At 50.4% G+C, this 22,607-nt stretch overlaps 7 protein-coding genes across 7 annotated transcripts; 3 read left to right on the top strand and 4 right to left on the bottom strand.

The window, feature by feature from the left end:
- Positions 1-2,974: 2,974 nt before the first annotated feature.
- On the top strand, positions 2,975-8,031 carry TGAM01_v201027 (hypothetical protein; the record flags this gene model as incomplete). Its single annotated transcript, XM_018806709.1, has 3 exons — positions 2,975-5,893; positions 5,952-6,227; positions 6,289-8,031. 3 exons carry the CDS (start codon positions 2,975-2,977, stop codon positions 8,029-8,031), a joined length of 4,938 nt encoding a protein of 1,645 aa, XP_018660002.1.
- An 847-nt stretch (positions 8,032-8,878) lies between these two features.
- TGAM01_v201026 (oxidoreductase) lies at positions 8,879-10,036 on the bottom strand (the record flags this gene model as incomplete). The annotated part of the gene is made up of 4 exons (XM_018806708.2): positions 8,879-9,193; positions 9,268-9,600; positions 9,653-9,843; positions 9,943-10,036. 4 exons carry the CDS (start codon positions 10,034-10,036, stop codon positions 8,879-8,881), a joined length of 933 nt encoding a protein of 310 aa, XP_018660001.2.
- A 947-nt stretch (positions 10,037-10,983) lies between these two features.
- TGAM01_v201025 (hypothetical protein) lies at positions 10,984-12,070 on the top strand (the record flags this gene model as incomplete). Its single annotated transcript, XM_018806707.1, has 5 exons — positions 10,984-11,017; positions 11,156-11,234; positions 11,304-11,344; positions 11,419-11,899; positions 11,998-12,070. The coding sequence occupies 5 exons, from the start codon at positions 10,984-10,986 to the stop codon at positions 12,068-12,070; spliced, it is 708 nt and encodes a 235-aa protein (XP_018660000.1).
- Positions 12,071-13,460: 1,390 nt separating this feature from the next.
- Positions 13,461-14,475, bottom strand: TGAM01_v201024 (hypothetical protein; the record flags this gene model as incomplete). The annotated part of the gene is made up of 2 exons (XM_018806705.1): positions 13,461-14,014; positions 14,103-14,475. The coding sequence occupies 2 exons, from the start codon at positions 14,473-14,475 to the stop codon at positions 13,461-13,463; spliced, it is 927 nt and encodes a 308-aa protein (XP_018659998.1).
- Positions 14,476-14,963: 488 nt separating this feature from the next.
- On the bottom strand, positions 14,964-16,422 carry TGAM01_v201023 (3-oxoacyl-(acyl-carrier-protein) synthase II; the record flags this gene model as incomplete). The annotated part of the gene is made up of 3 exons (XM_018806704.1): positions 14,964-15,125; positions 15,215-15,937; positions 16,012-16,422. 3 exons carry the CDS (start codon positions 16,420-16,422, stop codon positions 14,964-14,966), a joined length of 1,296 nt encoding a protein of 431 aa, XP_018659997.1.
- A 785-nt stretch (positions 16,423-17,207) lies between these two features.
- Positions 17,208-20,119, top strand: TGAM01_v201022 (hypothetical protein; the record flags this gene model as incomplete). Its single annotated transcript, XM_024548669.1, has 8 exons — positions 17,208-17,973; positions 18,018-18,357; positions 18,414-18,632; positions 18,681-18,876; positions 18,969-19,174; positions 19,254-19,280; positions 19,347-19,561; positions 19,632-20,119. The coding sequence occupies 8 exons, from the start codon at positions 17,208-17,210 to the stop codon at positions 20,117-20,119; spliced, it is 2,457 nt and encodes an 818-aa protein (XP_024406485.1).
- Positions 20,120-20,727: 608 nt separating this feature from the next.
- On the bottom strand, positions 20,728-22,450 carry TGAM01_v201021 (fungal specific transcription factor; the record flags this gene model as incomplete). Its single annotated transcript, XM_024548668.1, has 3 exons — positions 20,728-21,484; positions 21,539-22,211; positions 22,267-22,450. The coding sequence occupies 3 exons, from the start codon at positions 22,448-22,450 to the stop codon at positions 20,728-20,730; spliced, it is 1,614 nt and encodes a 537-aa protein (XP_024406484.1).
- Between the last annotated feature and the right edge of the window lie 157 nt (positions 22,451-22,607).

The raw sequence follows: 22,607 nt of genomic DNA, 5'->3' as shown, positions 1-22,607 counted from the left end.
AGCGAATGTCGTTTGATGGGTATTATTCTCGTTATTCGTTACAAGAGGGATGTCTAAATTTTCTATTGAAGGCCCGAGGTTTGTCCAGCGCGAGAGAAGGCTTGCTTCTTGATTGCTTGTCGTGATGATAAAAAGATAGGACTGACCCGTGCCGTCAAGGCAGCTGAGGTTCTGCACGCCGGGTGCGTAAGAAAAAGGAGAACGGGAGAGCACGTCGACGTGTCGTCAAAACATGAATTGCTACGCAGACGAAAAAAACTACGTGATGGGAAGAGGAAGAAAAGAAAGGAAGGGAAAGTTGGGTTGGTCGAAAAGCTAAATACCAGGCAGCTTACACGGGATACGACGAGGATCTGGCCTAGCTCGTGTTGTTTTCCAATATTGTTTATCCTTTGTGAGGGATGGATGCATAACTGACGGCCGCGATGTGGCGGCTGACCGAATCCGTGTCAGGCCGCAGATGCAGCCGGCCAAGACCATCTGCGGTGCGACTCCCAGGCCGGCATTCCAGTCGCGTGGAGGGCCATCAGGAGTCCAGCTTGTCGGTAAAGCACGCAGACGGCCTGCACGCCTGGGCCAATCACGCCTCGATATTGCGACCGGCCATCGCAGAGGCTAGTCTAGAGTCGGCGGGCAGACGATAAGGCAGCAGGGACGCATCCTTGGGACCAGTAGCGAGAGCCAGGAGCGTCGTCGCCAACGGGTCTCGCCAAAGGGTCTTGCTCTCGGCCGTCAATTGGAGGCGTTTGCTGCCCAGCTGGCGTCATGGCGGGGGCCATTTGGCCAGTTGGACAGTTGCTCAAACCTGATGCCTTTTTTGCTAGTGTCGATCGCTCCTTTGAATGACGACAAGGGAAGGCATCTGGTGCTTGCCAGTTGCACAAGTAAGCTTAGGCACCTGATTGACGAACCTTTGACAGCCCCTTTGTTTTTGTTTGCCGGGACCCTGGGCTCCAACGGTTGCCGTAGTGGGTAAATGACCCAAAGGCTCAAATCTTGGCATGGACCACGAGCAAGACATGCTTAGAGCTCCTAGTACTAAGCCGATATACGAGTATCATGAACTAGTGTTGCTAGTAGTGGAACGGACACTATTGGCCATGTCCAGACGGGCCCTTCCGATAGCCTAGCCAACGCTATCAAGCACTAACATGAATATATTGGTCGTATTTCAGGCGAACAGCAAACTCTACACTCTATTCCGCTCTATAACGCGGGACGGCTGTCGGCCAAGAATTCGGTAGCCAAGTCTGGGCCTGTCAGCTCGGGGGCCAAAAGTAGCGGTTAGTGTGGCCTAGAACACCAAGCGATGGAATGGACTTACCAGGTACTGAAGTAATCGATGGGGACAATACCTGGCCGCCCCTTTTCCTACCACTCTGGTCGCGGCATGAGCTGCTGCTGTCGTAATAGCGGCCATGGTGGCATGAGCTGAGCCGTGGGCGAGCCAATGGCTTTCAGGCAACGCTTTCTTGGTCACTGGGAATGCAGTCATACGAGACCAAAAGATGACTCACGCCTTAGGAAGAGAGAGGGAAAAAGGGACATTTTCCACTTTTCCTATGCAGCATGAAACAAATCAATCTGCGCTCTGTGTTCAGAATGTCGAATGTGCTTGGCCTGATGCAGGGAAGAGGATGAGAAAAACAAGCTCGAATGCTGCAAATCTAAGACTGGGCTGCAGATTTTGGCCGATTCAGGGTCGGGAACTCCTACAGGTGCAAGACGGGAACAGAGCGCTGTAGACTCCACCTGCGGCTGCTAATTTAGGAGCATATCTGCCCGATAGCAGGCAGTAACTTGCAAATGTGCTTCTATCGGGCGGCTTTAGTCGCCAGGAGACGCCGATAGCCACGGGCATGCAGCTACCCTAGAGCAGCGTGGACTAGCACCAATTTCAGGCGTCGAGGCACCAACTGTTGCGTTCCACGATGCGCGCCTGGCCACCTGACTTTTAGGCGTGGGGTCCAGTAGTGGCGGTAGTGGTGGCAGTTCTTCATCAGCCCTACGGCAAGCCCAAGAATGCTTGAGCCGCATCATCTGTGCCAGGGACAGATCTGAAGAATCCGGGGAAGCTGGAAATTAAAGTGTCAAAAATGCGATGCGAACGTGGATGATGCGATGGCACCTTGATGGACATCGTATTGAGCATGTCTGTTTGCTGGTCGGCGACGTCGCCGAAATGCTGCTGATAGTGCATCTTCAAATAGAAAATATCGTGTTTGGCAATCGCGTCGTAGGTCATTCGCGTTGTAAGGGGAATCTCAATCATGTCAAAGGGCTCTTGACGCCTGATTAACAGCTTATTTGAAGCCCTGGTTGCACATCGTCATTCATGGGTCGCTTTTTGTGGCCTTGATATTAGCGGGCCCCTGGATTGGAGAAAGCTGGATCTTGGAATAGGGAAGTGGCAGAGGGAAAAAAAAAGCTCGGGCCACTCTCGGCTTGGCTCGCGCCGCAGTGGCTGCACGTGAGGAGGCAACCTCCAGTTTTCCTCAGCGCTAATGGGTACTGCTAGCTCTCGCGACGCGCGAAGTCTCGTTGTCCAGCTCGATTTGCGACCATCGCTGCATTTCTTGTGTGCCAACCCGAAGTCCCATCCCGGCGCACCTTATCGACACGACGTCCTTCGAGTGCAGATTCCGGCAAATTTGCGGTGCGCATCTTCTCTGGCCAGCTGTCGACACCGGGTTTTGCCCACAGTGGGTGTGTCATTGCGCGATTCCATGCACGCTTTAGATTACGATCGTGCAGTGTTATTCATGGCCTAGGTAAGTCATTCAAGCTGCCAAGACATGAATGGGCTGGGCTATGTTGTCAATGCAGCTTGAAATCAAACTGATCAGCAGCTAATATTTGAATTTTTGAGCTGCAGGCCCGAATAATACTCATCCGAACACACGCAGTCTATCTGTCGTTGCCCGTCAATTATCTGCCTGCATACCACCAAACAAAAACCACAGGGTGCGACAAGATGGTTAGCAGCAAGAGGAAGAGAAACTTGGAGGATTTCGACCCTAATAAGTCCGACTCCGAGGACGAAAACTTCGATCCGACAGAGGCAAGACCGAGTCGAAGCCTCAAGAAAACCCGCCAATCTAGAGGTGCCAAATCGGGCCAAAAGCGGACTAACCGATACCGTGGATCTGACATTGATGAAGACGAAGAAGAGCTCTCCGATAGCGACGAAGGCTCATTTGTCGAAGCGACCGAAGAGTCAGAGGACGAAGATGCCCCTAGAAATGCTGCCGGGCGGAAAGCTAGAAAGGTAGCAGTCAAGCAGCAAAACTACAAAGAGAGCAGCGAAGACGAGGATGAGTTGGAAGAAAAGGTGGAAGACGAGCAGCCTGACGAGCTCGATGACATTCCTCTCAAGTCTGGCAAGCCTGCCAAGACTGAATCCGAACCGAGGAGGCTGGTCAAGCTCAAGGTCCCTGGTCCAGCGTTAGCCCAGACACGCCGGACCAGGGCACACACTGAAGATGCAGAAGACTTCGTGGAGCTATCTACTTCTGGTCGACATGCCGTCGTATCTCGAAACTCGCCAAGCAAGAGCCCTGAAACAATCACGCGAAGCGGCAGGGCTACTCGTGGCATGAAGGGCGTCAAGACCGCTCCAGAGCCAATTCAAGAGGCGTCTAATGAAGGCAGCAGCAGCTTCCGCAATGTAGATGATGCCGATGCTCCTGATGAGCTCTCGCAAACACCGGCTAAAAGGAAGCTTGAGGACATTGACTCTGACATGCCAGATGCTGCTAAGGAAGCTGATGAGGCCCAAGAAGAAGAGGATCCTGTCGACGAGATCGCTGCTACAAAACAAGTTGAAGCCGAAGCCGAAGACGACGACGACGATGACGACGACGACATACCTACTACTCGGCGAACAAGGAGTGCTCGTGCTGCTGCTTCCTCGGAAAATGCTGTTGAGACTACTGAGGCTGTCGAGGCTGAAGCTGTGGCCGAAGCTACACCGGAAGCTAGCGGCATCCGTCGGTCTGGCCGACTGACGAGGGGCTCCAAGAAGTCTACCACAGAACATAGCAGTGACTTTGAGCCAGGTGATGATTCCGACGATGCTGAAGTCTCTGATAAGGAGCGGCGCAGAAAGAACGATGCTATGGAGAGTCCAACTCCCCGTGGAAGGAAAACTCGGTCTAGAGGCCGGACCTCCCGCCGGAGAAACTCTTCCGCTGACGACGAACCTGACTTTGACATGGACGAACTCAATGAAGAAGCTCGTGAGCTTAGACGGTCGGCGAAGCCACGTAAGGCCCGGACAGAATCTCCCATTATGTACCAAGAAAGCTCCCGCCGATCGCGACGTCCCGTCAACTACTACATGCCTCCTTTAACCTCTGTCAACATTGAAGAGGAGGCAGAGGATCCTGCTCCCACGCCCGCCCGCAATCGCCGGCGAGGTGGCGCCAGCGCCGGCTGGGATAGGAATCTAAATACTACATATGGCCCCTTTGGTGGCGGCGGCGAAGTCGGATCGCTGCTGGCCGGCCCATGGGGTACTGGTGCCGCTGGTGGTGCGGACTCCGATAGCAGTGATGATGAGATGATGCATCGATCCAATGCTGCCGGAAATGTAGGCATGACGCCGACATCTGCCGCTCCCGCTGGCGGGCTTGTATCTGGCGGCCAAGGGCTGGGTGTTGACGGCATGGGGGCCACTCCCAACGTTGGCAAGATCAAGGACCGCAAGGCACTGGCTGATGCCGATCCTCTGGGCGTGGATCTGAATGTGGACTTTAGCAAAGTTGGTGGTTTGCAAGGTCATATCGATCAGCTAAAGGAGATGGTCCAGCTTCCTTTGCTGTATCCTGAGCTCTTTACGAGATTCCACGTTACGCCGCCACGCGGAGTGCTGTTCCATGGTCCACCGGGAACTGGTAAAACGCTGCTTGCTCGTGCCCTTGCCAACTCCGTCGGCTCTGGAGGCAAAAAGATATCTTTTTACATGCGTAAAGGTGCTGATGCACTCAGCAAGTGGGTTGGTGAGGCTGAAAAGCAGCTTCGCTTGCTCTTTGAAGAGGCGAGAAAGACCCAGCCCAGCATCATCTTTTTCGACGAAATTGATGGATTGGCACCGGTCAGATCGAGCAAACAGGAACAGATTCACGCCTCCATTGTCTCGACGCTATTGGCTTTGATGGATGGCATGGATGGACGTGGACAGGTCATCGTCATTGGCGCCACTAATCGGCCAGACAACATTGACCCTGCCCTTCGACGACCGGGTCGATTTGATAGAGAGTTCTACTTCCCCTTGCCTGACATTGAAGGGCGTCGGTCCATCCTTAATATCCATACGCAAGACTGGGGTCTATCGAATGACTTTATGCAGTCGCTAGCAGAGAACACAAAGGGCTATGGGGGTGCTGATCTGAGGGCGCTCTGCACCGAGGCATCTCTGAATGCCATTCAGCGAACTTATCCACAGATTTACTCGTCCAAAGAGAAGCTGCTTGTTGATCCAGCCAAGATCTCGGTTCATGCTTCTGATTTCATGATTTCAATCAAGAAGATCATACCTTCGTCGGAGCGATCCGCGACATCTGGAGCACGCCCACTTCCAGCCTCTATTAAGCCTCTTCTGCGTGATCAGTTTGACGAAGCGAAGCGGGCACTTGATCGGCTGTTGCCCCGTAAAAAGAAGACGACTGCATTGGAAGAAGCCATGTACGAGCAATACGAAGACAAGGATCATGGATTTGGCCGCGAGGCCCTGAGCCAAGAGTTTGAGCGCTCTCGAATCTTCCGGCCCAGATTTCTCATCTCCGGTGCTCATGGAATGGGCCAAGGCTACATTTCATCTGCAATTCTCCATTACTTTGAGGGAGTCCACGTCCAAAACTTTGATCTCCCCAGCCTGCTTAGTGACGTACGAGTAAGTGGTTCAGTGCCTCCCCGACCGAAATACTACAAATTGCTAACTGATGTAATAGCCGATGGAGCAAGTAATTGTTGGCCTTTTCACCGAAGTGAGGCGCCATAAACCTAGTGTCATCTACATACCAAACATCGACACCTGGTACGCGGCACTGACTGGAACGATGGCACTCGTTACCTTCCGCATGATGTTGAAATCCATCCCTCCAACAGACCCTGTACTTCTCTTTGCTACTGCGGATTGCGAAAAGAAGTGGCTTCCGCGGGAATTGATTCAGGACTTTTTCGGCTACTCTAGTAAAAACCAGATGGAGATTCAGAGGCCTGAAAAGGTAAGACGGCGCGCAATGCTACGAGTACGTAGTGTGACCGAGAGACGCTAACGATATGTAGGCCAATCGCATGGAATATTTTGCGAAAACACTGGATTATGTGAAGCTGAACCCTCACGAGTTTCCGGACCTGGAAAATCGCAAGAAGAGAGTTCTTGAGGAGCTCCCAGTGGCTCCCCAAGCGACTCCTAAGCCGCCTACTAAAGACGAGATGAAGGCCCAGAAGAAGAGAGACCACCAACTACTCAATGCTCTCAAGATTCAGCTGCAGCCCATTATGGATCAGATCAACCGTAGGTATAAGAAGTTCAGACAGCCAGTTATTCAACAAAATCAAATTGATTATCTGTTCCTGGAGGCGGACCCGAATTATGTACGGCCGGATCTTGCAGAGGGGGAGATAAGGCCTTTTGAGATTGCCAAGGACAAGTATGGCAATGAAGTGCTAATGCACGCTGAATCCGGAAAATACTATTACAATCTCGAAACCACAACGATCGAAGAGCGTTTGTCAAACGGATTCTATGCCCGCCCCAAGGACTTTCTGTTTGATATCAAGTCTTTGGCACGAGATGCCAAGAATATCGGTGATAAAGAGCGCACCCTCAAGGCAAACGAGCTGCTCAGTAACGTCGAAGTCGATGTAGCCAGCATCGAAAACAGCACTAGCCATATTGACTGGGAAGCGCTCTACCAGCGCCAGCAGCACCGGGCTAAGGAAGCAGCCGCGAAAGCGCGGAAGCGAATAGCGATGCAGTCTGTGTTAGATAGGGTTCAGTCAGACCTCGGCGGAGGCAACGACAGCGATTCACAGGGCCCTCTGACACTTGGAGAAACGGTGCCGGGAGCTCGTACGATGGCTCGGTTCCAAATACGAAGCCCCTTGTCTAACGGACATGGCGAAGCTGGCCAAGACGAGCATCAGCTGAGCAACGGTACCTCTACCTCCAACCAAATCAAAGAGGGTGATGTACAAATGAGTGGAACCGATGACGATACTACCCAAATGGCATCCCAATCTCAATCACACCAGACGACGTCTCCCATGGGCCCACCACCCAAGTCTCAGGACGCGTCTTCGAGAAACCTGGGAGGCACGCAAGTATCGCAGCGATCTCTGGTGACTACTCTACCTCCTGGCATGTCGCCGTCTGCTGTGATTAACGAAGCGTCCACAACGAAGACATCGGATCTGTCAACCCATCGCTCATCCAACTGGAGCCAGAGCCAAAACACAAATGGTAACCACGAGGAAAATCGCCCGGTTGAACCTAACGAACAGACTGATATCCCCGATACGCTACCCATTGGGCAAAACAATAGTCTTTTATCGTCCAACGAGGACATCTGGCAGTCCACACAACTTCGGGCACAGCAGCATGTCGATAGTTCTCCGCCTCTGCTCATAGATCGGCCATCTCCCCGCTCACACAGACATCAGAGCCCGGTGGGTACGAAATCAGTGATTAGCTTGCCCTCTCACGACGGAAGCCCGGAGGAGCAACATTCGTCGTCCCGCAACTCTGGCCAGCAGGCTTCTCAGGCTTCCCAGCCGCTATCGGTAAAAGAGCAGCTAGAAAGCTTTTTGCATCGAATGACAGACGTCACCTCGGGCTGCACGATTGAACAGCTTGAACAAATCAACCGAGAGATGATGGACGAGATGTGGCGAAGCCGACATGAATGGAACCGGTTGAAGGTGCTCTGGGACGTGACGTCGGTATTCAACCAGACGATTAGCGATATTGAAAGTACGCAAGGCGTGGGTCCGCTGAGCCAGCAGCGGGATTACATGGACGCATAGGATCAACATACCCCGGAGAGCGAGAACCTCAAATCAATACTTTCGTCTTCTCGCAGTGGCAGCACTGGTACTAGAGTGACAATGGACAGCAGCGGAGTGAGCGAGTATACTTCGCCAAAAGAAAATTTGTAAGATTGATTATGGATAATGGATCGGGATGGTAAAGCGCTTGTTTTTTTCCCCTCCCTCTCTTGAGGAAGTCTCTTTTTCTTATACTTTCTTTGTCTGTTTTCCTTTTCCCTCTCCCTAAACCCCCCCTTTTTATTGTGTATGAGAAAAAAGAAGTAGAAAGTACCTGAAGTGACCGGTGGGCTTCTGATGTTGACTGAGGAGCCGGCGCTGACCAAAAGGAGTGGCCTTATATAATGTGCCTAATGTTTTTTTGGGAGTTTGAAGGAACTTTGTATTGATCTCTTTGTGTTTTCGCTTTCTATTCCTTTTTTCTATTTTCTTTTTTGAGATAGGCCAGAGTGAGATTACTATGAGGAATTTTAGATGTACACCCTTATGGATATAATATTTCAATGAACAATGATTCTGAGCTGTAATGGCATGGGCTGGTGCCTTTGATTTCAGCTTTGATATTATATTGTATTGCTGGCGAAGTGTATATATGAGTATGGTAAAACTGATATCGATTGATTTAGAAGATGCATTTATTTATGATATAACAGCGGTAGGAGTACTTCTTCTGTACATTTTTAACCATGCTCACTCTCTCATTGTTTCAACCCATTACCAACGTCCTGGTCTTGGTCCTGTCCAAGCACGGCATGTAATTGAGAGACCTCTGAGTATCCTATCCAGGCTAACAGACGAACGAACAAATGAAATCACAAAAGTAGTATTACAATTTAGATTTAGTAGTGCTATCCACCCTCTTCCCCTCATCTGCCTGCTCGGCAACAGTCAGGTCGGGCAGCTTCGCGGGCATGATGCGGCGAGGGCTCGAGCCGGGAATGACGCTGTATTTGGAAAAGTCGGTGACGCCGGCGTGCTCGCGGAGGAAATCTTCGTCGAGGACCAGCTCGCCGTTGACTCTTGCGGCGGGGGAGCGCAGGATGGCGAGGATGGCGTCGGAGAAGATTGTGGGCTTGCGGAGGTCTTTTTCCTCGCCGGGGTTTTTCTTTGTGAATTGCTCGGTGGCGGCGGATTCGATGGCCTGGATGATGGATTGTGTTAGTGATTTTACAATATATCAAATATATGTGTATGTGTGTGTGTTTGTAAACTCACTACTGCGGGCCAGATGCTTGTAATGGCCATGTCCTTGAGCCCCTCGCGCTCAAAATCAATGGCCAACCCCTTTGTCAAGACGCTCATGCCGACCTTGCCCATGGCGTAGGCGGTCTTGCCGCGGAAGAAGCGGCTGTAGATGGGCGGGCTGACGACGACGATGCGGCCCTTCTGAGATTGGCGGAGGTGCGGTAAGGCGGCCTGGACGACGGCGTAGAGGCCCTCTGGGTTGACGCGCTGCATGAGTTGGAAGCGCTTGAGGGGCGTGTTTGCGACGGAGGCCCACCAGATGGCGCCGGAGTTGTAGACGAGGACGTCGAGGCGGCCGTATTTCTGAGTGAATGTGAGTTTGATTGGTAAGAAAGAGTGTTAGTAGGTGGCTTACAGCAATGGTCTGCGCGACGAGGGCATTCACGCTCTCCTCGGAGCGCACGTCGACCTGGATGGGCGTGGCATCGCCGCCGGCGGAGGTGATTTCGCGGGCGACGGTGGTGACGGTTGAGTCGCTGGTCTTTGGGTTGGGCGTCTTGTCGGTGAGTTTGGAGGGGTCTGTGATGGATTTTGCGGCGACGACGACTAGCAGTTTTATCACGAGTTAATCATACGTGTAGATATATGTGAACGGCATGAACGGAGAGACTGAGCCTATGGGTGTATGGATAGATGAACGCTCACCTGCGTAGCCGTTCTTGGCCAGATCAATGGCGACTTGACGGCCGATGCCGCGAGAAGCTCCCACCACGAGGGCTACGGGCTTTTGGCTGGCCATTTTTATGAGAAGAATTCACGTATAATTGATGAAGAGGATCAAAATGCTACTGTGAATGAGACTGATGACGACGCTGAGGAGGATGACTGGGCTTATGAAAAGAAGTTGGATTCAATTGGGGTCTTGATATGTTGTCACGAATGAGAAGAAAGAAGAGAGGCTCAAGGCTTATTAAAGATGATGACTCTGGAACCTCAAAACGCCAAAGCACATGTCATCTGCCTATCGCCATCCGTCTCCCAACTTTATCAAATTCGTCTCTAGAACGTGAGTCTAGCAGTGGTGGAAGCTGCCGAGATGTGGAGCGTGGATGCTTCCCCGGGTGGGCCAATTTTTTGATTACTGAACACGTAGAATGGACAATCGATACCTCGGCCCGCAGACATTCGCAGATATTTTGCACTTTTGTACGGAGAATTGGCGCCTAGGGGCACCTGTAATCCCGCAAAAGACCGCAAGCTTATAGGGAGCTGTGCGGTATAGGAATAGTGGATTTTTGGCGGATTCGCAGGCCGGAGGATCCCCGTTGTAGCGCCTATTTGTCTGAGATCATGGAGAGTTAGGGGATAGAACTGAGGGGGAGAGCCCTGTAATATTTGCCGCTGAAATCAGTAGTTTCCAACCTACCTAGGCATAATCACTGCATACTCCATATTTACACTGACATTCATGAAGCTTGCCGGTAGCATTACATCCATGTAATATTTTAAGCCGAACCCGGGGATGCCAGTTTATTTCTAAGATTCTCTAACCTAGGCAGTCTGGCTTCTCCCTCGTCTTGATTTTGTCATCATAAATATCACGCCATCTGCGCCTAGCTGCGGCAATCTACACTTTGTTTTCCTGCTGCGGGCTTTTGATCTCGGTGACGAAGGAATCCGGAGAAAAAGAAATCTGGGGTAGCGGACCAGGGCTTTGAAGCATAATACCTGGGGAAGCTACTAATCATGGGTGCTAAGATTGAGTGCTACTTGGATCTCGGTAAGTCTTGGGTTGCGCTTTGAGTGTGTTCAGCTCAGTATATCGTCGCCTATTTAGGTGAACTACTGCTGTCTATCTTATCTTCGTTTCACATTCATTGTTGTAGCCAAAGCTGATCAAAGACGTTTGAGGAGGCAGCATCCTATTACAGCTACATTACCTTCACCGACTTGGCGCAGAATCGAGAGAAGCTGGCAGCCAATGGAGTCGATATAGAGTACGTGATGCATTTCGTGTGAGAGGACCCGTCATATCAGATCAAATACTCATCTTTCGTTCCAACCAGAATCAACCCCGTGCTGCTGGGCGGCATCAACCACTTGTCAGGTATGCCGGTCGGCTACTCATTCATGCTGATGCCATATCCTCTTTTGTGTTGTTGCTGACAAGTCTATTACCAGGCAACAAACCTCCATGGACAAACGAGGTCAAGGCCAAGTACCTCAAGTATGACTCTCGCCGTTCCGCCGATCGGGTTGGTCTTTTCAACATCCAGGGCCCTCCGGATCTCATGGCCGTCTCCCACACCGTCTCACCACTTCGCGCTTTGCTCTATATCAAGGCCAATTATCCAGAGGCCACTTTTCTAGCTGCCTTTGAATCCCTCTTCATGGCCTTTTGGACGCCCCCGAATGTGAATCTCATTCCGGAAGAGAATCTGCGGGCTGTGCTCCAAGGAGCGACGGAGAAACCCGGCAAAAGCGACAGCAAGAAGCTCTTTACTGAAGACGAGGTGGACAAGATTATGCAGTCGCGCGGTCAGATGAAGGATGTGCTCTTGGCCAATACGAAGAAGGCTGTTGATTTGGGGGCCTTTGGAGCGCCTTGGATTTGGGTGACGAATGCAAAGGGGGAGCAAGAACCCTTTTTTGGGAGTGATCGGTGAGTTTTATGACCTTTTGAACAATTGATGTGCTGTGCATCATTGAACAGAAAGAAAACGATTGCACTTGGAAATACATTTTGCTAACAAGGTTTAGATTTCACCACATCTACAAGTTTTTGGACGTTCCCTTTCAGGACATTGCTGTTTTAGCGCCTTCGAAGCTGTGAGCGCAAGATTGGTGGCGAGCAGCTGAGAGAATGATAGCCATCTGTACTCGGATGTAACGCTTAGAGTAGTAATTAAGCAATTTATGTACATTTAAATTGGCATCCCAATACCTTCTTCATTCTTTACTCGATCGTTGAAACTGCGCTACGTTCAGCTCAAAACCTCAACAATCGAGCTCAGTCCATGTAGATGCGCTAAACCGGCAGCTAACGACTTACACCCGTTTTTTTCATCCACCCACTCACAGTCATCCTGAATATCTATCTACATACATCCATCCGCCATGGCGACTCCCGAACTCACCCTCATCGTCGCGGCCACCCGCAGCATGGGCATTGGCTTCCAGGGCACCATGCCCTGGAAAGGCCTCAAGAAGGAAATGCAGTATTTTGCGCGTGTGACAACGCGAGTTCCCACTTCATCACCGGTATTAATCTAGAAGAAAATTCCATCCCCATCAAGCTATCATACAAGCCGCCTTCAATGACATTTTCATCAGTCCTAGCCATTGATTTCATTTTTAACAAACAAATTATGAAGCTAACATGTGTATTAGTCCACCATCCAGAACGCCGTCATCATGGGCCGCAAAACTTGGGATTCCATCCCCCCCAAATTCAGGCCTCTCAAAAACCGCCTCAACATCGTCATCACTCGCTCCGCGCCAGCCAACCCGCCTTCATCACCGCCTCCAGCTGACGCCGAAGTCCGAGTGCCCTCCGTAGAAGCGGCGCTGCGGTACGCGGCAGAAGCAAACTCGAGCAGCGGCGGCCGTGTCTTCGTCATGGGAGGGGCGCAGATCTACGAGGCGGCGCTGAGGCATCCCTCGGCGAAGCGCGTGCTGCTGACGAGCATTGATGCCGAGTTTGAGTGCGATACGGACTTTCCGCTGGATTTGACGGGTGGCAAGGCCGAGGGCTGGGAGAAAAAGTCGAGAGAGGAGCTGCAGGCGTGGACGGGCGAGGAGGTTGAGGAGGGAGGACAGGAGGAGGCGGGTATCAAGTACGAGTTTCAGATGTGGGAGAAGAAGGATTGATTGGCTGATTGATTCATGAGAGTATGAATATATAATTGTTTTTTGTTTGCTTATTTTACTTTTCCATCTATATATAAAACGTCTATCAGAGAGATGGGATGCCAAACCTCCACGTTTGCCCGCAGCTATAAGTCCGTACGCCACGCACTTGTAACGTACATCCGAGAACTATTATATACACATATACGAAGGACTTGTCTGCCTCGAATATCTCCGCACGCCTTTTGGTACTTTTCTTCGCTTTTTGCAGTTTGCATATTTTACAGATTTCCTCAATCGCCATTTTTTTTGGTCATCATCGTCGTCAGTTTTCTTTCCTCCTTTTCTCTCCTGTTTCTTGCTTTGTTTATCAATTAAGCGGCCTTGGCCAATTCTGGGGTAGCCTTTACTTCTTGGGCCTCTACCGCACTCTCCTTGCCCTGCTCCCTCTTAAAGGGCTCTTCAAGTCTCGTCCAGAACACATCCACCGGCTTGTCCAAGATCTCGAGAGCCCTATTGGGCATTGCCATGTCGGAAGCGCCCTCCAGCGACGCAAGGCCCGATCTCATCCACCCAACAATGGCCACCAATGCTCGGGGGTCGACCCCGGGATCGCCCTTGAAGAGGTTCCTCCAGACAGCGCTCGCTAATACGGCATCACCCTTGATGAGGCCCTCATCATATGCCAGCAGGAGACCTCGCCACTGGACAAAGATGTCCTTGAGGTAGCGCTGTCGCAGAGCGCTGGAGGTGATGTTGTGGTCGATGTGCATCTTCTTCTCGCACTCGAAGAAGAAGTGGTCGATGAGCTGCTGCTGCCAGCTTCGGTAGGCGTCGCGCTCGAGCATCCGTATGCGGGCGTTGATGAGGTAAAGGTGAAGCATGGTGACGTGCGACCAGGTGCTAAAGGTAGGGGAGAGCTTGAAGGCTGTTTTAAAGAAGAAGAAGGAGAAAACGTTAGCTAGAGTTACTCGGCACATGGTGGATTTGGATAAAGGTGGATGGTGGTGCCATACTGTCGTGCCAGATATTTCCCTCCTCGAGAGAGCGTCCAATCTCCTCTCCATCCTCTAATCGCTCCACCTGGTCATTCTTGCGCTCCTCCTCGGTGATGCGATAATCAGCTGCCTTGGAGCATGCCTTGAATATTCTCTCCGAGGCGCCAATGACCCGATACGACTCTCCAATCGAGCTTCCGATTCCCAAAATCTTCTTCGAGCCCGTGCTGCTGAAACTCCGTGACGGCGGCGGTGTCTGGATCTGGACAGGCGCACTGAGCAGCGGCAGAAAATTCGATCTCGCAGCGGTCGAGGACCGGGATAATACTGAAGTGCGGTTTGCGACCCGAAGCAGCGTCCGGGCCTGGGACCTGCAGCTTTCGCAGGCCATTGTGAGAAAAGCAACTGGAGGAATAAATTTGGAAGCTGGCTTGAGGGTATCTTAAGGAAAAGCCATGAGAAGATTAACAGATCAAGGCGGGCAGATTGAAGGTTGATTTTTTTTTAGATCGCCGTAACAGCTTCCATGACGCGCTGGATTTGGCTGTGCGCAGAAATTGACTGCGATCGGATCATGGCTTGGCGCAAGCGGCTGAACTTCGGCTGCCCCACGTACAGAGATCTTGCCCATGTTGTCAGATTCAGGGTCCAATGATGGAGGGGCAGATTCAAATAGGTTCGTTGTTGAAGGTCTTGTATATTAAATACTGTCTTACTGCAGTTGCGTGATTAAGTTTGGTGATATATATTTACTTGCATAATTGAATTGAGTGTCTTTAATGGTACATTTTATCCGTTTATCCAATCAATATACATGGTAGTTATACAAAGTGAAGCTGCTGTTTCGTAGAGATGATCGCCGTTACACTTACGGCGCACTCACTCAAACTTGGAAAACACAAGGGTGCTGTTCGTTCCACCAAATCCAAAACTATTGCTTAGTGCAACCTTGACTCCCTTTTCCTGAGATACCAGAGGCACAAAGTTGAACTCGGCATCTACACCCTGCTTCTCTAGATTCAGTGTAGCCGGGACAATTCCCTGATAATTTCCATCATTATTAGCTTCTGTCCTGAGAAAGTAGAGCTGCTGCTTCTGAAGTGAAGCGGAAGATTGTAATTTTGCCTTACCTCATGAATGGCTAGGATGCAAAACAGGGCTTCGATAGCACCCGCTGCACCCAGCAGATGCCCTATTGAGCCCTTGGTGCTGCTGACAGTAACTTGTGACTCGGACGAAACTCCTTCCTCGCCGAGCATAATGCGCTTTATGGCTGCTGCCTCAGCCGTGTCTCCCACCTGTGTGCTTGTAGCATGTGCATTGACGTAGTCAACTTGCGATGGCTTGATCCCTGCGCTCTTCAAAGCCTTCTTCATGGCTAGATACGCTCCATGGCCATCCTCTCGCGGCGCCGTCATGTGGTACGCATCTCCGCTGCACCCATATCCACTGATCTCAGCATAGATCTTGGCTCCTCTAGCCTTGGCGTGCTCGAGCTCTTCCAGCACACATACCGCTGCTCCCTCCGCAAGAACGAAGCCGTCTCGGTTAGCGTCAAAGGGGCGACATGCTGCTTGTGGCTTATCGTTAAACGCTGTGGCTAGCGAGCGAGCTCTGCCAAAGCCAGCAAAGGCGAGAGGATGGATGCACGATTCTGATCCGCCGGCAACCATGACATCGGCATCTCCCAGGGCGATGAACCGAGCAGCATCTCCAATGGAGTGCGCTCCTGTAGTGCAAGCTGTGGTGGCGGCGTGATTTGGGCCTTGGAAGCCGTGCCTCATGGCGATGTGCCCTGCCGCCATATTGATCAAGAGCTTAGGAACGAAAAGTGGTGAAACTTTTCTGTAGCCCTGTCTCCGATCACAACCCAATAGCTTCATGTTAGACGACGAATACGAATGTCCACGTAGATGGGGTTACTCACGCCGTTGCCGTGAGCCAAGCTCGTGTCATACATCTCTTCCAGATTCCCGATACCGCTCCCGAGGCATACTCCAGTCGCCTCCTGCTCTTCCTGTCGTAGTGCTTCCCATCCAGCATCTTTCAGGGCCATGTCACTGGCCGCAACCGCATACTGCGTAAAGATGGACATGCGGCGCTGATCCGAGGCGCTGAGCCAGTCGCCAGCCTTCCATAAGCCGTGGGACCTCCCGCCAGGCCCTTCCGGAACGACGCCTGCAACGGTGCATGTCAGCTCCCTCCATCGTTCTCTGGGCTCTCGTTCCGCAACGCTGACGATGCCTGATTCGCCGGCAATGAGGCGAGTCCACGTTCTCTGGATTCCGAGTCCGAGAGGCGTGATGGCTCCCAGGCCGGTCACAACAACCCGGCGCATTTTTATATTTCCATATCAAGAAGGGAGGCAGTGAAGAGCTGTTCTGGCTCAGAAACCAAACACGAGATATGATTTACTAAATAAGATAGGAAAATAGTTAGATGGCCGATTGCTTGTGTAATGAACGATATAAAGTCAATCTGATGAGAAATACTTAAATCAAGCAGGGTTAGATAATGCTGGCTGATCTGATCTAAGAAAATTAGCCTAGATTGGTCTAGTAGTCTATTGTCGGCTAGTGCCATGACGTGCGCTAAACCCCTTATACAGATGCGCAAGTAGACTAAGTGCTCACCGTTTTGGACTGCTTCAGCTTCGCATCTCTGTTTCAGAAAGTAATTTTTCATTTCTTACGATGCAATAGGTTTTCCCATTCGCTCAAGTAAGAGCACTCGTTCTAGTGGTGATACGCGGCTTCTATTGATTTTCCCAACTCTGACCACATATTTTTTGCCGAGGTGGCCGGTGCATTTCATCTCATTGTACGTGCTGAATCTCAACTGCTCTCCTGTCGCGTGGCCTCAACTAACAAAGCTTCGTAGTGGTTTGAGTGTCTCAAAACTAATCTCATCACCTTCATTGAATTGCACCAAGATGGATGCTGCAAACTAAAAAGGAAAGGGGAGAAAAATAAGAAAAGGGCTCATATCCACTTACGTGTATACGCCCTGCATTCTTCGCTGACCTTTCCCATCTACTGGCGCCGTCCACTCATGACGCTTTTGTCATAGCTTCCAAGCTGATAACTCAAACAGCGCCGTGGTATTTGCGGTACCATGGACAACATGGCTGAGACAAGCGGCCGTGAGACCGAGTCTGGGCTTCACCCCCGCCACTCTCTATCAAGCCCAACAACTGGCCTGATGGAGAACTTGAGGGAAACCATCTCTGAATGGCCAGATTCCGGCGCGCGAAACGACGCTGACGATGACGACCAAGGCTCGGAATATGAGCTTCTCATGGACCCAAATCTGCCAGAGGGGCATGAATCACGCCGCCGTTCACAGGCTGAAGACGGCTTGTCAGACGACGAGTCCAAAGAAGGTGATGAGCGGGAAGAAGAAGAAAACTCTCCGTATCCAGAGGTTCGAGCGGCAGTTAACAACTTCGACGAGGAAATGCCTTGCAATACGGTTCGCGCGTGGACAATTGGCTTGACCCTCGTCATATTCGGTGCTTCAATGAACACAATCTTTTCGTTGCGCCAGCCCGCCATCTCCATTGGGCCTCTTGTTGCCCAGATTGTTGCGTGGCCAATTGGTCATGGATGGGCCAAGGTTGTCCCAACACGGGAGTTCGATTTCTTTGGCATCAAGTGGAGTCTGAATCCGGGACCTTTCAACTGCAAGGAGCATGCGATCATCGGAGTAATGGCGTCTGTATCCTTCTCGGTTGCTTATTCGACGGATATTATATTGGCGCAGTTGGTTTTTTATAAGCAGAACTTCGGGCTGCTATACCAGATTCTGCTTACTGTATCCACGCAGTCGCTTGGATATGGAATCGCTGGTGTTATGCGTAAATACCTAGGTTTGAACCCTCTCGCTCTCTGTATGTTATAATCCAAGAACGTGATAACTGACCACTGCTCGCAGTGTATCCCGCGTCGATGATATGGCCCGCAAATCTGGCTTCCGTAACAATGATGAACGCCATGTATGAAACAAGCGATCAAATAGATCCGACCGTCTTTGGGGGTCGCTTGCCCAGATATACCTGGTTCGGCCTTGTCACTGCGGCATCTTTTCTCTACTACTTCATCCCCGGGTTCTTTGCACAGTTCCTGAGCGTCTTCGCCTTTGCGACGTGGATGGCGCCTCAGAACCCGGTCATTAACCAGCTTTTTGGTGGAAATACTGGCCTGTCCATCATACCCATCACTTTTGACTGGACACAGGTATCTGGATATATCGGTTCCCCTCTTGTGTCTCCTTGGTAAGACAGATTGTGGCCGTGCAGCCGACGTGATGATCTCTGACAAGACAATCTAGGCACGCAATTGCGAATACCTTGATCAGCGTCGTAGTATTTTACATCGGCCTATCGGCCCTCCTCCACTACTCCGGAACATGGTACGCTTCATTCCTGCCCATGAGCGACGCCAGTATATACGACAACACCGGAGCAAAATACAACATTAGCCGCATCGTGGACCCAGGTATTATTCTAAACGAAGAGTCTTACAAGAAATACTCTCCGCTATTCATCAGGTAATAATGCCCAAAAGCTGCCCAAACTCATGACTTATAGACCAATAGTACCACCTTCGCCATATCATACGGCATGTCATTCGCTGCCATTTCCTCTCTCGTCGTATATACGTACCTCCACCACGGCAAGTACATATGGAAGCAGTACATGAACAGCACCACCGAAAAGCCAGATATTCACATGAAATTGATGAAAAAATACAAGGAGGCGCCGACGTGGTGGTACCTCACCCTCTTCTCCATCGTCAGTCATCCCACCCCCTTTCGTTCCCTTTTCCCGCCAACACAGGCAACCATCGTGTTCCGCACCAGCTGACATCATTGTACTTTGGTTAGATGCTGGCGTTGGGCTTCTATACCGTGCTCGCCTACCCAACCAACCTCACCTGGTGGGCGTTCTTATTGGCCGTGTTCATCTCGTTCGGCTTCTCCTTGCCCATTGGCATCATTCAAGCCGTGACCAATAACCAGATTGGTTTGAATGTGCTTACGGAGTTTGTGTACGGCTACATCCAGCCGGGACGACCGCTTGCGCTTATGCTGTACGTTTATCCCAAATTGTGCATTGCATTGATAAGAATTGTTTGAAACTAACGGTGATATACGTATCTGACTACCTAGCTTCAAAACATTTGGCTACATTACTATGTGAGTGAAAGAAAAGACCGCTATAATTTTTACTGTCAAAACAACCTATACTCATGTCTTCTCCAGGTCCCAAGCGCTTAATTTCGTTTCTGATCTCAAGTTTGGCCATTACATGAAGATTCCTCCAAGGACAATGTTCATGGCCCAAGTTGTTGCTACTACTTACTCCTGCATCATCCAAGTCCTTGTTCTTAACATGGCCCTAAACATCATCCCGGATGTGTGCGACGAGCAGCAACCTGAGCGTTTCACTTGCCCAGGTGGAAGAGTTTTTTATTCTGGTACGTAATCAAACCCTTTAAGATACATCTACTATGTATACCTCGAATCTAACTTGCTCTGTCTTCCCAGCATCCGTTATCTGGGGCCTCATCGGTCCAGGGCGAATATTTTCTCCCGGCCAAATCTACTCCGGCCTCTTCCTCTTCTTCATCGTCGGCGCCATCACCCCCGTCATCATCTACTACCTTGCCAAGAGGAACCCCAAATCCCCAGTCAAATACCTCATCGCGCCACTCCTCTTTGGCGGCCCGGGAGCCATCCCGCCCGCCACCCCTCTCAACTACTTCTCCTGGGGCATCGTCGGCTTTGTCTTTCAGTTTTGGATCAAGAAGCGCCACTTCCGATGGTGGAGCCGCTCCAACTTCTTGACGTCGTCCGGCTTGGACTTGGGCCTGGCGCTTGCCACGCTCTTCATCTTCTTTGCTCTGACGATGCAGGGGATTGATCCCCCGAAGTGGTGGGGCAATGATGTCGTGAGTACGACGATGGATTACCAGGGGACGGCTATACGGGCACATGTTGCGGAGGGGGAACATTTTGGCCCAAGCTCGTGGTGAAGATTTGTAGGCTTCGAAATGGCTATTGTATTGAATTTTCCTGGTCGGACGTATAGACGAGTTGTGCGTAGACCCAGGCTGAACTTACAAGAGAGGCGATGTTCGTTCACCAAGGAAGGTAATGAGAGAAGTACATATAAAACAAAGTTGCTATCTAAATGCAAATAACTTAAAACGCTCATAAGGATATGAACAAAGGAAAAGATTGAAAAGGATTGACAGAGGTAAGATGAAGGCAGAAAACAAAACGCAATAAGAGTAAATAAACAGAAGGGGGGGGAAATGAAATAAGATCTTTACTTCCTTTTGTATGCCATCAAACATCTAATCTAGTCTTCCAGCACGTTCAAAATATCAATGTAAAACAGAAAAATTCGAGCTGATATCTCTCCCAACAAACACCATTGTAAGAATGTAAGATAAAAAAGAAAAAAGAAAAAAGAAGACAAACATGATGATAGAAGGGGGGAAAAAAGACAAAAGAAAATGGAGAAGAAGGAAGTCTTCTCTCGCTCTTTGTATAAACTTAATACCCTGAGCTGTCAAGCCCTCAAAAAAAAAAAAAAAAAATGTATATATATATATATCACTTATATTTTACCATCACTTTATAAATAGCGCCCATCAAAATGAGCTGAGCCGGCCTCGTGACTGCCCGCTGAAGGCATGTTGGGAGCGTTGAAGGGCCTAAAGTTACCACTATGGTGGACTTGAAAAGCAGGCTGATCCCCATGGGACATCATGGCCGAGCTGTAGCCATGTGAGTAAGCCTTCATTTCGTCTGATTCCAGGTTTTGTTGGTACTCGGTGCCATCGTGGTCAAACTCATCAAAGTTGAGTTCATTCCTAGCGAGGTCCAAATTTGCACTCCGGTAAACATTGCGGTCAATGTTTGAGCGCCTCGGCACAGTGGCAGAGCTCATCGAGCGCTCTCCCCTCATCACCAGAGGGCCCATGTCCTGGGCGTCAATAGTTGACTGGCTGGCGTCTGTCTCCATATGAGAATAGTACTCCATGACATCAGACGATGACCCTCCTCCAATGGGAGTAGAGGGTTCCTGCTGATTGCGTCGAGCGGTGAGGCTCTGTCTTCTGGTATGCAAAACTTCTTCCGGGTCACCAATATATGCATCTGGCAGAGCGAGCTCAGACTGCTCGCTTGCGGCCGGAGACTTTGAATGCTTTCCGACATCTGCCAAAAACGACTGCAGAATGTAAAGCATTCGCTGAGCTTGAACATCTGTGGCTGCGCAGTAGTCCATGATTTTGATAGCGCTGCCAACGGACTCTGCATAATGTTCATTCTCGTATAAACCAGCAAACTCATTACTCAAAATAATCAAGGTCGCTGCAAACAGAAAATATCTGAGATCTCGTGTTAATGAACGTCCCTTGGAAGGTTCAAGTCGGTGCACGTACAAGATAAACGGGTTACACCGCGGCAAATACTTCGCTTCAAATGCCGCCTGAATAATCATCACGGAATGAGTAGACGCAGCCACGCATGCTTGGGAAAACTTTTCTGCCCTCGAGAACGTCCGATGAAAGGGCTCTCCATCATTGGAAATAGTTGGCCGCGTCTTTACTAAAATGTCAATAAAAAAAGGTCTGCACAGCAGAAGGATAGAGTGGTAATGAAGTAGCTGCACGTGTAAGATGGGTATTCCCATCTCTTTGGATGCCTTGCCGCTGAGAAGGTCATCTGCCGCTAAAGACGGGTGGGCATTCAAAGCCCATAGCTGGCAGTCGCCAACAATCTCTTGGGCCAATTTTGTTGAAACTTTCTTCTCCGAGTAAACTTTTTTGAGCATTGTGCTGATGGTCGTGTAGATTCGAACCGATGAATCAAGACCAGCCTTTCTGATATCATCTTCTTCTTGGCCTGATTTGGGCGACTGGTCTGCTGGTAAATACAGGACATTACTCGAGCAGTCCTCTTCATATATGGCAGCGGGTCGCCCAAGGGCTGTGGCGAGGAATTTATCTAGCACAAAAAGGCTCCTCCAGAGATTTCGCCTTGCAGTTTCATTTTCAAACTTCATTTCAGTTTCCTGATGCATACCAAGGGAATATGCAGAACGAACGGCCATTCCTAGATAGGTGTTAGGACAAAGCACGATTGATCAAGCTCAACGGAGTCTACTAACCACAATATGCATACGCCGCGTTACGCTTCGATGTAATCAACATATAAAACGCCATCAATGTCCAAGCTTGAATCATCCAGAAGTCTGCATGTTCAACAGCGTTAAGAGGATCGCTCAGACACTTGGCAGCCCGGAAAAGAGCTTCTGCTCGCTCTTCAGGAGCTTCTTGTAAACTTTTAATCATCAGATCCTCAGCGCTGTTTGGGACAGGCGTTGCCAGGGCAAGACCAATCGCCAAAGTAAGATAAACTAAACAAAGGGTTGATGAATTGACCTCTAGCGGGGTCTCATAACAGGCATCTAGATACTGATAAAACGTTTTAGGATCAAACAGCTCAATT

Source organism: Trichoderma gamsii (genome assembly GCF_001481775.2).
Source record: "Trichoderma gamsii strain T6085 chromosome Unknown Scaffold_3.2, whole genome shotgun sequence".
Taxonomy (NCBI): domain Eukaryota; kingdom Fungi; phylum Ascomycota; class Sordariomycetes; order Hypocreales; family Hypocreaceae; genus Trichoderma; species Trichoderma gamsii.
Note: the sequence above shows the minus strand (reverse complement) of the source record. Positions and strands in the feature narration are given on the sequence as shown.